General features: G+C 38.1%; 1 protein-coding gene across 1 annotated transcript in view; it reads right to left on the bottom strand.

The window, feature by feature from the left end:
* The window catches only part of LOC122542349 (nidogen-1), a 102,191-nt gene that overhangs the window by 23,382 nt on the left and 65,155 nt on the right, over positions 1 to 13,654 (bottom strand). The window contains exons 13-14 of the mRNA XM_043680037.2: positions 8,952 to 9,170; positions 6,311 to 6,483 (exon numbers count right to left, since the gene is read on the bottom strand). Coding sequence (XP_043535972.2) covers positions 6,311 to 6,483; positions 8,952 to 9,170 — 392 coding nt within the window. The remainder of the gene's footprint in view (positions 1 to 6,310; positions 6,484 to 8,951; positions 9,171 to 13,654) is intronic.

Genomic DNA, 13,654 nt, shown 5'->3' with positions numbered 1-13,654 from the left:
AACTTTCCCATGCCAAATAAAACCTGGCTCAGACACAGGATCTCTGAGCTGCTGCTAGGCAGATTAATTTACTACACCGACCTAGTTTCACTACTTTATGTCAAACATGGCCCAGTTGGAACATCCTTGCCATAGAATATTTTGGTTCAGGACTCCCACACCAGGACTTGGAAAATCCAGGCTGACACTCCTGTACTGCAGCATTGAGGGGGGTTGCTGTTTTATCACAGGTACTGCCTTATGGTTGAGATGTCAGAGTAAGATCCCATCTGCCCTAACAGGAAGATCTAAAAGTTATAGTAACGCTATTTTGAAAAAAAAACCCAGAGAGATACCAATGGTCACTATTTATTTCTCTGTAAACATCACAAATAGAGATTATATGTTATAACATCACATTGCTGTTTGCCTGAGTTTGCTGTGGGCATATTGGAAGGCCTGTTTCCTACATTACAAGTGACCATATCTTGGAATGCTTAATTGGATGTGAAGTGCTTTGGAAAGTGCTGGAACTGCAAAAGTGACTACATAAATGAAAGCTTTTAATCCCCTTTAATCCAATATTATACATAAATAAAAATGAAGCATCTGCCAAAAGACTCAATGCATGAATACCTTATCATCAAGAAAACTGCAACTCCTGCTTCTGTTACTGCTGAACAGCCTTCAACCTAATAGTGTAGCACCACTGGATCAGCAATTTGAATATATATGGCACCAATAATTAAGTAAAATGTCCCATAGAGCGCTTTAGACATGAAACTGACACCAAGCCAAATAAGATGATATTAGAACAAGTCACCAAATTTTTGGTCCAGAAGATGGAGTTTGGAAGAAAAGAGAGATAGAATGAAGAAGAGTTTTAGGGAGGAAATCCCAGAGTATTGGGCATTGGCAGCTGTGGGCATAGAATGAGAATCGGGAATGCTCAAAAGGCCAGAACTAGAAGTCATCTGGATGGGTATATGAATAAGAAGGATTCAGATGGATATGGGCCAAATGTTGACAACTGGGACTAAATTAATTTAGAATATCTGTTCAGCATGCACGAATTGGACTGAAGAGTCTGTTTCTGTGCTGTATATCTCTATGACTATGATTCTAAAATACAGAGTTCTGTGTGTTGGAAGGCTGAAACAAGTTTCAGAAATAAAAAGGGGAAGGATCAATGAATAATTTAAAAACAAGCCAAATGTGTCATATAAAAACTCCAGGATTACAAACTTCATTTTTGTAATGATAACGGTGTTTTGAAAATTAGCAGAGGGACCACAACGTTTGGCCCACTGGCACCTTTCTACAGATCTAAAATACTTTCTTTTGAACAAAGCCTGCAGAAGTAACAACATTTCAGACCTCACAGGCATTAGCAACACGAAAGGGAAAGTGCTCACCACTGACTTCAAAGAAAGCTGACCACAAAGATCTAGCAATTGTTGTGGTATGAACTTCCATTTTCCTAACCCCAGTTTGAATCTGGTATCAAACCAAGGGGATCTTCCTGATGGTGTAGTAATGCCACCAACTAGGATAAGCAGTCAACCACAGTCCAGCATTCTCACAGACAGCAAATAAGAAAGCAAAAGTACAATTACTTTTCCCTTTCTATCAAAAACTTTAAAAAGAGCAAATTAAATGATTCAGGCACATGGCATTCAGGTAGATTTTTCTAAACTAATCAAATTGGAGAAATTTGACATTTCAAATATAAAACTAGCTTTCCACAGACAATGAAGGCTCTTCAGCTGAATTTTATACAGTCACATTTCATTGAACAAGGTGCAATTAGAGATTCTAGAAATAGCATAAAAGCTTTGCGCTTGTTTAGTGATCTCTACTTGCTTTGCCATGCAGGGGAGTTTCAAATCAATGGCAGTAACTTCTGGATTCCCACACAAATCTGCACATCTGAAATCTACAGAAATTGTTGCCAATTTCAGAGTAATGATTATAAACATTGTGGCAGTATTAATAGCAAAACTGTCAAAGTCTGGACCATTGATTGGAGTTAGCAAATTGCTGCCAGTCAACACTGGAATACACATGAACTGGAACAGACATAACGTTCCAAATGTTAACAATTTGCTACATAGTTTGGCTTTTGGACAAGTTTATTGAGGTCTGCCTCATGTTTGGAGGATACGTTTTGTACAATCAAATAATCATTTACAAAATAAATTTCAACATAACTATCCTCATATAATTTCATCAACTAAAATGGAAAAAAGTAGTCACTTGGATGGAAGGTGTTTGTTGTTTTTATGGCTTGGAAATTAATCTGAAATAAGTTAACTTGCTGATTTTTTTTTCAAAGACAAACATGACTACTGAAACCCTTTCCAATAATTGTGTAAAGAATTTGAATACCACTTCAAATTACCTTTTTTTTTTAAAAACGGGCTTGCATATATGTTGTACAATGTGGCATGTATAATAGATTGTCCTTACATCAGTCAATTGATAAACAATGATATCAATTCCCAACACAGTGAAGCATCATTTCATTTATGCAATAGTGTGGGTAGTCACACAACATTTCAGCTATTCTCTTTTGTTGCAGTTATATTGAGCAAACTATTTTGAATGTTGCACCCAGAGAAATAATTTGAGGATTGCCAACATGTTATCTGAATAAATATTCTTCACTTATTCGTCTTCCTTCCGAAAGAATAATGGACACTGTAAACTTGATGTTTTATATTAGCACAAATTCTATAGTATTCTGAAATATTTGCTGATGACAAAACATTTTGCAAGCATTGTGAACTGTGGAGAGGATTGTGGTAGACTTCAAAAGGGATACAGGCTGGTGGAATGGGCAGACAAGGGGCAGATGTCATTTGATGCAAAGAAGTGAGAAATTATACATTTTTAAAGGAAGCACAAGGAGAAGCAATATAATAAAAATAATGCAGGAACAAGGTGACCTAGGTATATATTACTGAAATTATTGAAGGCAGTAAACTGATCCAGAAAATGTAAAAAGATGTATTCTGGGCTTTACAAATAGAGACAGAGCACAAAAACAAAAGAATTATGGTGAATGTTTAGTTCAGCTTCAACTGGAGTATTGTGTTCAATTCAGGGCACCACACAAGGATGTGAGGGCATTGAATGTGGTTTCTGATTACTTACTCTGACTTGACCTCTCAGAAGGTGTAAAAAAAAACAAGAGTTCAGAGATGAAAGTCTTGTGTCTGTAGTTAGACTGAAAAGCTGGAGCTGTTCACCATTAAAAAGGTTGACAGGAGATTTGATAGAAGTACTCAAACTCTTGAGAGGTCAAGTCAGAGTAAGTAATCAGAAACCACATTCAATAGCAGATGAATTAAGGACATGAAGGTACAGATTCAAGGTGATCGATAAAAGAACTAGGGGCATCATGAGATATTTCTTTATGCAGCAAGTGGTAAGGATTTAAATGGAAAGGTAAGCAGGCCATTCATTCCCTCGAGCCCAGTCATTATTCAACAGAATCGTGGCTAATCTGATCGTGACCTCAACTCCACTTTCTTGTGGTAACTACTTGTGATAACCTTTGAGTCTCTTGTTAGTAAAGAATCTACCTACTTCTGTTTTAAAACCATCCAATGACCCTGTCTCCACCACTCTCTGGGGGAGTTCAACAGACCTTTAGAGAGAACGCATTCTTGAATGCAAGTTGGAGACAGCTTTCAAAAAAGAATTGGAAAATTCACCAAAGGGATTTTTTTTTTGCAGGGCTAAGGGGAAATGGCAGGGTGAGTGGAACTAGTTGTGTAGCTCTTACAGAGACAATGCAAGAATCAATATCATTGTTCTGCTTCACAAAGAGATGGCATTCTGCAAAATATTTTAAAATATCCCTGCATCTGCCTGTCCTTGAAAATTTTTCACCATCCTTCAGCTGAAACCTAACTAATGAATTACAAAGCTTTCCTGTAGGTTTCCCATTTTGGTACTCTATGCCTCTATCTATAAAGCCCCGGATCTGTATTTTTAAAAATATAAACTGCTTCATGAACTTGACTGCCACCTTCAAAAGGATCTGTGTTCATACAGCCTCAGGTCACTCTGCTACTGCACTCTCTTTATTGTTGTACCATTTAATTTACATTGCCTCTCCTGATTTTTCCTTCTAGTACAGAAACCTATTACAAAACAACTATTCTCATTTGTTTCTGTTGATATAGAATATGCAGAAACAAATACACGTTCTCAGATACTCTTGTGGCTTTTGTGGATTTTTATGGCAGGTCAATAGCAATGTTGGGGGGGGGGGGGGGTAGAGAGGAGGGATAGTGAAGGAGTGACATTAAACAGTTGCTGACCTCAGTGTGTTTCAATTAATGAGGGAGCTGGGGAGGGGGGAGCTTGTGGTGGTGTGAGCTGGAAATGGAGTGGGGGCTGGGCAGTACTAACTTTAATAGTGCCTTGGAGCAGCCAAATCTGCCTAAGACCAGCTGCCTTCACATTCTTGCTTAGTCATTGGAAGCAGTAAAATCTGTTCAGGTAGGTGCACATGTTGCAGAATTCTCTGGATACAAATAAAATTATATCTCTTGAAGTACCAGAATTCTTTTACTCAGACAGTCAATACTACTACTTCAGTATCAGCAAGCAGTCCCAATAAAATAACCAAATAAAACTTCTGCCAGTTCCTGTCATTCTCCGAAAGGTAGATGTGCATTAAAAAAAGGCAACAATCAAATTATTTGCATTCAGTTGGCCATAAATGTCAGAGCCTTCTGGTTAGGAGGATAACCATTTAACTATTTGAGCTACAGTTGACATTGAACAAGTCTGCAACTTGTTCAAGATCTACAGCAGTTCATTCTTGCACATTGCCAATTTTAATTGGTCCAACATTGATAGCTCTACTTTCAGCCGCTAAGGCCTGAACTTGAAACTCCCTCCCCATATATCTCCCAGTCACACCTACTTTGAGATATTGTTAAAATCCATCTCTTAGACCAAGCTTCTGGTTAGCACTGCTAATATCTCTGTTTGAGGACAGCTATCAATTTTTGATTGATCAAGCTCCTATGAACAACCTTGAGACACTTACAAAGTTAAAGCTCCACATATATACATTTTGCTATTGCAGTAACAGCTACAAATTGGTTAAGAGTTCAAACCTGGGTGGAGAAACATCCACAAATCAGAGTAAATAACCTCTGCTCAAAAGGGGCAAGGACGGGAAACAGAGAATATGGTTAGCATCATTTTAACAAGAACAACACACAAAGAATAGTGCTGTGAAGAGAGATGTGCTACTGAAGTTTTACACCTTGCATCAGGACAAATGTAAACTTTCTAAATTTCAACTTATGACAACAATTGGTACTACAGGAGAAAATGTGCTGACTGGCTGACAGTTTGGCTGAAGCTTGCCATGCTGACAGCAATGAGGAACTTTGGGCTTTTCAAGCTCTGGATTAATTCAAAGAGGAGAACATTCCTTGGGTTTGGACAGAGCAGGTCCCTGTCTATGAATTTCTTTAAGAAGTTATTTGATCAACTGAAATTTGGCACTCTTGACTGTAACATGGAAAACTTCAGCAACTTGTCTGTATTCAACCTCGTACTAACAAGTGATTGTTTATACAGAAAGGCATTAACCTGCTTTAAAATACTTTTTTATGACTGCAAGGTGATCCAAAGCACTTCCAGTCAATTAATTATTTTTTGAAATATAGTTACTGTCATAATGCAGGAAGCACAGACAGACAACTTGCACATCACATGATCACACAAACTGCAATGAATGACTCATTATGTCACTGTTGTTTTTTCCATCATGCCATAGAATTTGGTAAGCCCACACAAGGACAGGCAGGACCTCAGTTTAATATCTTTTTCAAAGTTTAGCATTTCCAGCAGTGCATTTCTCCCTCAGGACTGCACAGGCAGAGGTGCCGAGAATACATGCTCAAGTTTAGAATATTATGGAGGTGCCGGTGTTGGACTGGGGTGGACAAACTCAGAAGTCACACAACACCAGGCTATAGTCCAACAGGTCACTTCACCTGATGAAGGGACAGCACTCTGAATGCTTGTGATTTGAAATCTGTTGGACTATATCCTGTTGTTGTGTGACTTCTGACCAAATTTAAAATAACACAACTTAATCTATTACCTAAACTTGGTACTTGAACATTTTGATAAAACAAAATAGTCACAAGATGGCAACCTTGGTGTATACTGGATCACTTATATGTTTAAAACAAAATTCACGAAAAATCTGCACAGATTATCAGAAAACTGTACAGTTACATTACGTTTATCTGATAGACTTTTGACAAAGTAAATGTTTTGACACACTGCTTACAGGAACGTGAAGTAAAGTCTTTGCTTCATTTTTCTTCAGGCTGGAACCTTCCACTGGGATGTAGTCTATTTTTCCACTTTGTGCATAGAGGAGGTGTGTGCCTGGGGGCAGTGGAATGACATCTGGTCTAGGTGTAGGCCCAACTATCACAGGAGGAGTGACTGCCTCAAGGCCTGTCAGAACAGTAGAAGAAAACCAGATGGTCATGTTTAGATAGCACTCCATCACACTATTTAAACAAACACACGTTGAGGGCAGTACATGAATTAATTCAGCCAGCTTTTTTTCTTCAGAAATGTGATACAATAATAAAATGATTTGGGGTACAGACACAAAATCATTAAGAATAACAGCATATGTTTAACAAGGCCACTAAAGTGCAAGTTGAGATTCTTTTCAAACCAAATTGAACTGAAAAGCAAGAAAGTTACGTTGAATTTATATAGACCTTGGCGAGATCATACTTGGAGAACTGTGGATACATAGAATAACAAATATAATATTGTTTTCCATTACTGAATATTGAGATTCTGGAGAAATGGCAGAGAAGATTTACAAGGTATGATGTCAGAGCTGAGAAGTGATTACTATAAAAAAGAAAGTAGAAAATGGGTTGTTGGTAGCAGGGTGGTAATGTCTTTGGATTAGTAACCCAGAGACCCAGGATAACACCCGTGGGCATAAAGTGTCAAATCCCATCACAGCAGTCAGTAGAATTTAAATTCAATTAATAAATCTAGAATATAAAACTAGTCTCTGTAATGATAACTATTACTGATTGCTGTAAAAACCATCTGGTTTTTAATACCTTATATAGAATGAAATCTGCTATCCTTACCTGATCTGGCCAACATGCAATGGCATATCCAGAGCTTACAGCATTAGAAAGAGCACTATCATGGAGGTGATTTTAACCAAGGATAAGAATCTTAGAACTGGGATATTTAGAAACTGGGAGCTAAAAGCACAAACGATCATAGGTAATAGAATATGTTAAGAGTTAATGTAAAGACAGCAGATTTTAGGATGTCTTACAATTTAGAGGGCCGAAGAGACTTCTCCATATATTGCTGGCAATGGGATTTATTAAAAGATTGCAACATGGCTGAAGCATTCAGTTCAGAATATCAGATAATAGCTTAGTTGATGCTTTGTTACAAATCTTTATACTGTTCTTGGCCTTAAACCTTTATCTTAGTAGTGCTTCAATAGATTCAATTACAATTTTCAAGCTTTCCCAGTCAGATTTAGCTGTTCACATATTTCACATGACCATCAGGTTCTCTGTCCTCCATGTGGCTGTACATTACATAACTGGGAATGTGTATATACCTTAAAAGGACAAGAGCTTATCCCAAACCAAAGACATGTGTTAACTAAGTGCTATTTTCGGTTGAAGTGCAGACTTGTGGCATAAACTGCTATAAAGAGTAAACTTTTCATGCAGCTGTGATTCTGACCTCTGAATGTGGAAACCCTTCTTTAGAAAAGTAGACTATTACATCAAGAGTGTTTTTTAAAAAAAACAAACCTACTGGAATATTTAAGAACTTGTCTCTTCCAGAGCTACTTGCCAGATCAGAATAATAACTGCTATTTTTAAAAAATGATTTTCACATGATCAAAAATAGTCAATTTACTGTCAAACAGGTTCACAAAGTGATAATTTTGTTTTTTGTATTTGTTGCCTTATAAGTATTAAAGTTCACTTCTCATTAGCTGTACTATGAATAACCCCCTACTTGCAAGTATTTACTGCAATGAATAGCAAATTCCAGAAATACCATCTCTTTTGTAAACATAGCAAGGGGAAAAAAATCTACTGCAGTTCAGCTCTTTTTACTGTACAAAGAATGGGAGCAGAGAACTGCACTGTATTACTGGCCACTCCACCAGTATTAACTGATGCTACGCAAGATACACTCGCTTCATGAGCAAGCTGAGACCCCATGCTTTCAAACTCTCAAATGAATTAATATTTTCTCAAGCCATGTCACTGGAAGGAATGTGGATAGCAGGAGGAAGTTGGAAGAAAATGTTTCAAGCAATTTTATTTCCCATAGGATCTATCAAAATGACTGTATTTGAAAACAACTACACTCAAGCTAACTTGAGCATGTGATGAAGCCGTTCCACGGGTAACCAGCTGTATGAATGGCTTACAAAGAATCCAGCAGTAAATGGAAAAGTTTTAGATGCACATACCTTCAACTCCATTCAATTTTGACAACTTACATAGGTCCCACTCTTTTCATGCTATCATTAGCAGCAATGCCTTCAATTATCTAGGCCGCAAACACTAAAATTTCCTTGGTAAGCATCGCTCTGCTTCTCACCCCTCATTTATGACCCTCCTCAAAATCTTTGGTCAAGGCTTTGTCACCAATCCTATGCTCCTTTCTTTCCCTCAATATCTCTATCCTGTGAAGCACCTTCATATGATTCACCACATTTAAAAGACGCTAGACAAAAACAGTTTGAGGTCAAGTAAATATTGTAAACAATACCTAGCCTCTCATATTTCCTATATCACAGATATTTAGAACATCAACGATTAACATCTCTGGTTTCAAACAGGCCATTTTACATGGATTATTTGTAGTCATTTTTAATAACTTAATCCAAGAGCGCCAATACTTACATGGGGGTCGAACTCCATGGCTAGTCCTGGTTCCTGCAATTTCATTACCATTTGTGTCGACACACCAGCAGCTCTCTTGGCTTGTGAGGCACTGGACTGGCACATAATTCCCATGGACATCACACTCAGGGATGTAGAAGCCAGCAGGCCTGGGTCCTCTTGGCTGCAAACTACTCACAATACTGTCCTTGTGAAGCTCACATTGCGTTTTCTCGGAGCCTGTTCAGCAACAAATAGAAAATGCAATAGTTTAAGGTCTGAGTTCACACAGAATGGCTGACTATCTTAACTGGGCATAGGCTGGATATTCAGATATATCAGACACAATAATAATATCTTTGAAAAAAACATAACCAGATCTTACTAAATGTTTTCAAACAGACTCTATTTCACTGTTGTCTTGATCCTTAAATTGTTTGCCATACTAACACCACTCTTTGTCAATGAAGTTGGTAGGTAGAAAGCACCTGCCAAACAAAGGGGCAGAGGAAATTGAAAGAAGGATCAATTCCTCAATCATGATTAAATGGACCTCATCAGATAGAACCGTATACCCAAATTCTGCTAAGGCCTAATACCTGCTCCCCTGACTTGCAACCCTGCTCTTAAATATCCAACTGCCCATCTAATCCTTAATCTTACTGCCGTCCATCCATAATTACCTGTTGGTACTACCTGCCAAACCACAAGTTAACACAAGAAAAAAAAATTAAATGACACTCAGCTTTTCCAAGCCATTTAATTCTACAAATTCTTTCAAAGTCTGTTTCCCATCCTCCAGTTGGGATTTGTAACCTAGTCTCTGTTGGATGGTCGAAGTCATCAATACTTTGTGCCACCACAGCAACTTTTCCTTTCTTTCTGACCAAACACACCCACAAGCACAGAACAACCAATTTTCAACACAGTTCACCCCAAACTTTTCCCCATAGTACTATATTCTAATGGTTCCACTTATATCCACTTGTCCATTCAGACCCACTTTCATGACTGAAAGTAAAGTCTAGTGGCCTGGTCAATATGTATCACCTAATCAATATCATTGAAGCATATGTTCATGAATGACAAATGAATGTCAGATTAATCTTAAAATGAACTCATTACACAAAGATGTCTGCTCCAAAGATTACAGGAGTACCTCCACTCTGGGCACAACTTTCTACTCATAAACCCAACCTAATCAGCAATTATGTATGACCCCTTGGCTAAAAGCATCTGGAAGGGCACCCATAACATACCCACCCACAGATTTCCATGAAGTCCCACAAGCTGTCACTCCAAACTGAACACCTTATCCAGAATTGAGTTTTGGATCAGTAACTGTTGCCATCAGTCAGCATTGGGAAATAAAAGCCAGTTTCTCTGGCTGCCAGTAAAGAAGTCACATAGACAGACTTCTTCATGTAGTCCAGCTGTTTCCCTTTATTCTTTGGAACTTGACCAAATCAATCCTTACCCTTTTTAAATTCTAGGGAATACAATTTTGGTTTTTGCAATCTCTCTCCAGTCAAGACATTATTTTAACATATCAACCATATTTACAATTTCCAAACAGAGTTTGGGAACTGGACATCCAGCTTTGAATTGGGTCAGTACATAGATACTTCGGCAAGGAAGTATAGAACTGGCTCAAGAAAGTCAAGCCCTACTCATGAGAACTAGCATCAAGATAAGACAGTCAACATGTTCATGATTAGGACCAAATCATAAAATTTTCCTATTTCATCCTTCTATGTCTGCTTTCAGGATCTGGTGTGTGGGAGCAAAAGCACCCAGGGACTGAAGCGCGTTTATTTTATATCCTGCCTAGACACACTGTTGGGTTATTCTTTTCTGCAGGCAAATCCCCCACAGTTTCCAGACATGTGGTAGTTTTCATCTCCAACCACAGTCTGGACTACAGTCATGCCTAATGTTTACATGCTGTCAGGTTCTGGAGCTAATTAACAATTGAGATGCAACATTTAACAGGGATTAATTTTTCTCCACTTATTGAAGTTTCTTCACAGCTTGTAAAAAAGGAATCAATGACATATTGCCAAAACATATAAAAAATTAACCAGGACAGAGTTCCAAAAGATGATTATGGGACATTGGCTCAGATGGGGTTCCCAAAACATCCATTGGTTTAATGGCAGTCAAATATTGATGCTGTCCAGCTATTTCTACTGAGGACATAACTCCTCGATTGTGAATTGCCACCAGTTGGAGGATTTGCATTGCCCACTGTTAGCCTTGTAAGCCTACTGCGTGTTTCACAAAACATGTCATAAATTAGTTACCTATTAAATTTGCTACAGATATTTAGGGCTGGTACTTAAAGAACCTTTTAATGAGATAATTTATGCTCCTTGATGCCGCTAACTTGCTGGTTAGAAAAGTTAACAGCTTGAATGTGGTGTTTCATTTCTACAGTCATTACTTTTCAAAATTTGATAATTTGTTAAATTTTTTCCCTTTTCTCTCTTTTCTATCTTTCTTGATTCAATCTTTCCTTCTCTTGATTTCTCTTTCTGTACCCAATTTAACTCCAACTCATCCTCCTTAGCTGTTACAGAATCATAGATGCCTACAGCACAGAAAACAGCCCTTTGGCCCAGTATTCTGCACCAGTCAAAAACGAACATCTAACTCTTCTAATTCCATTTTGCAACACTTTGCCCATACCTTTGTGTGCCTTGGCATTAAACATGCACATCCGATCATTCTAAAATGGTGGTTTCTGTCTCTACCATTACAAACACACCAAAAGCACTTAACTGGCTGTAAATTGGATTAGGAAATTCTCATGTAGGAAAGGGTCCATAAAGGGTCCACCTTTTATTGCTGCCCCCACTACTCAGGAAGTAAAATATGTTTCAATCTGAGAACCTTGTATAGAGACAGTGTTAGTGATGGACATAGAAGGTAAAACATCCCTCCATATTTGGCCACACCTTTATTAACATATAAGATCTAAACTATATTCAAAAATAAAGACCTTTAAGTAATTTGTCCTTCTCCAATTCAAAGAGCTTAAAATCTGCTGACATCCCTTCAATGTTCCAAACTGTGCTTCTAGAAAAAGTATTCACCTCATGAATAGCTAAATTCTGCAGTAATTCCTTTCATGTGACACTCTGACAGCTGCATTTTATAAAAGTAAATTTCTGACTCTCTGAAAATGATACAGATTATTGTCCCAACAAAGAAAACTATTTAAATAATAATAGACTTGACAGAAAGGCAAATGCATACTTTAACAAGGACTTTCTGGTAGTTTGCCTAATCTAGGGTCAGCATATAAACTGTGCTGCTTTTGTACTTAAAAAACTATTTGACTTTTAACATTACAACACCAAAGAAATTCCAAGTATCCAAGTGTTTGTTATGTCACCTGCTTTTGTGAAAAATAGTTTAAAAGCAGTATACTCTCTTACAACTCACAAGCAGGCATGTATTTAGATCAGCAATAGAGTCATAGAGATATACAATACGGAGACAGACCTTTTGGTCCAACTCATCAATGCCAGATATCCTAACCTAATCTAGTCCCATTTGCCAGTACTTGGTCCATATCCCTCTAAACCCTTCCTATTCATATACCCATCACAATGCCTTTTAAATGTTGTAACTGTACCAGTCACCACCACTTTCTCTGGCAGCTCATTCCATACACATACTACCCTCTGCGTGAAAATGTTGCCCCTTAGGTCCCTTATAAATCTTTCCCGTCTCACCCTAAAACTATGCCTCTAGTTCTGAACTCCCCCTCCCCAGGGGAAAGACCCTCTCTATTTACCCTATCCATGCCCCTCATGATTTTATAAACCTCTATAAGGTCACCCCTCAGCCTCCGATGCTCCAAGGAAAAAACAGCCCCAGTCTATTCAGTCTCTCCCTACAGCTCAAAACTTCCAACCTTGGCAACACCTTTGTAAGATTTGTAATACAGAAAAATTATTTTGTTGATATTATTTGTCTGTTATAAAAACTTGGGTCTTTTGTTAATTGAAGCTTTAAGGTCCTTTCCAGAGACTTGAGCACATGAAGCAGGTTGCCATTCCCAGTGCAGCTCTGAAGGAGTGCTGTACTGCTGGAGGTTCTCTCTTTTGACTGCAGTGTTAAACTGAGGCTCCATTTTGCCCAGTAAGATGGATGAAAATATACCATGATCTCATCATTTTCACATTGATGCCAGTGTGCAAATTTGAAACTGCATTTCCAGCATCATAATTGCAAATGCATTTCAAAAGCTACCTAATTGTCTGCAAAGTGTATTGGGATATCCTGATGTTGAGGAAGTCACCACAAAAATGCAAGCCCTTACTTTCTTTGGCGTTGTAGAAAAAAATTCAGTCCATCAGGTGAAGTACACACTAAAATTTAAGGGCATATCAAATTGAATATTTTCCCCTCTTTTCTTTTGTAAGATTATAATAAATGAGTAGACAAGTTCCCATAGTGCAGCAGCAGTGTACCCACCCCAAGCCAGGAGGCCTAGGCCCAAGTCCCACCCACTCGAGAAGTGTTATGCTGAAAATTAGTGGAATAAGATGATTAACATCAGATGGTAGCGTTCCAATTTAATGAACTGACTGCATTGGGCATTAGCTACCCACGACTAAGAGTCAAACTTATTTACCTGGCTGAGCAGTTGGGACGAAAGTTAAACTGCTTTTCAATAGTGATGGGAATTGGATAAAAGTGAAGGGGGTAATTTT

The sequence above is a fragment of the Chiloscyllium plagiosum genome, unplaced genomic scaffold, assembly GCF_037043375.1.
Source record: "Chiloscyllium plagiosum isolate Xiang-an unplaced genomic scaffold, Cpla_swu_hap1 HiC_scaffold_3, whole genome shotgun sequence".
Lineage (NCBI taxonomy): Eukaryota > Metazoa > Chordata > Chondrichthyes > Orectolobiformes > Hemiscylliidae > Chiloscyllium > Chiloscyllium plagiosum.
This window is presented reverse-complemented; position numbering and strand designations above follow the sequence as displayed.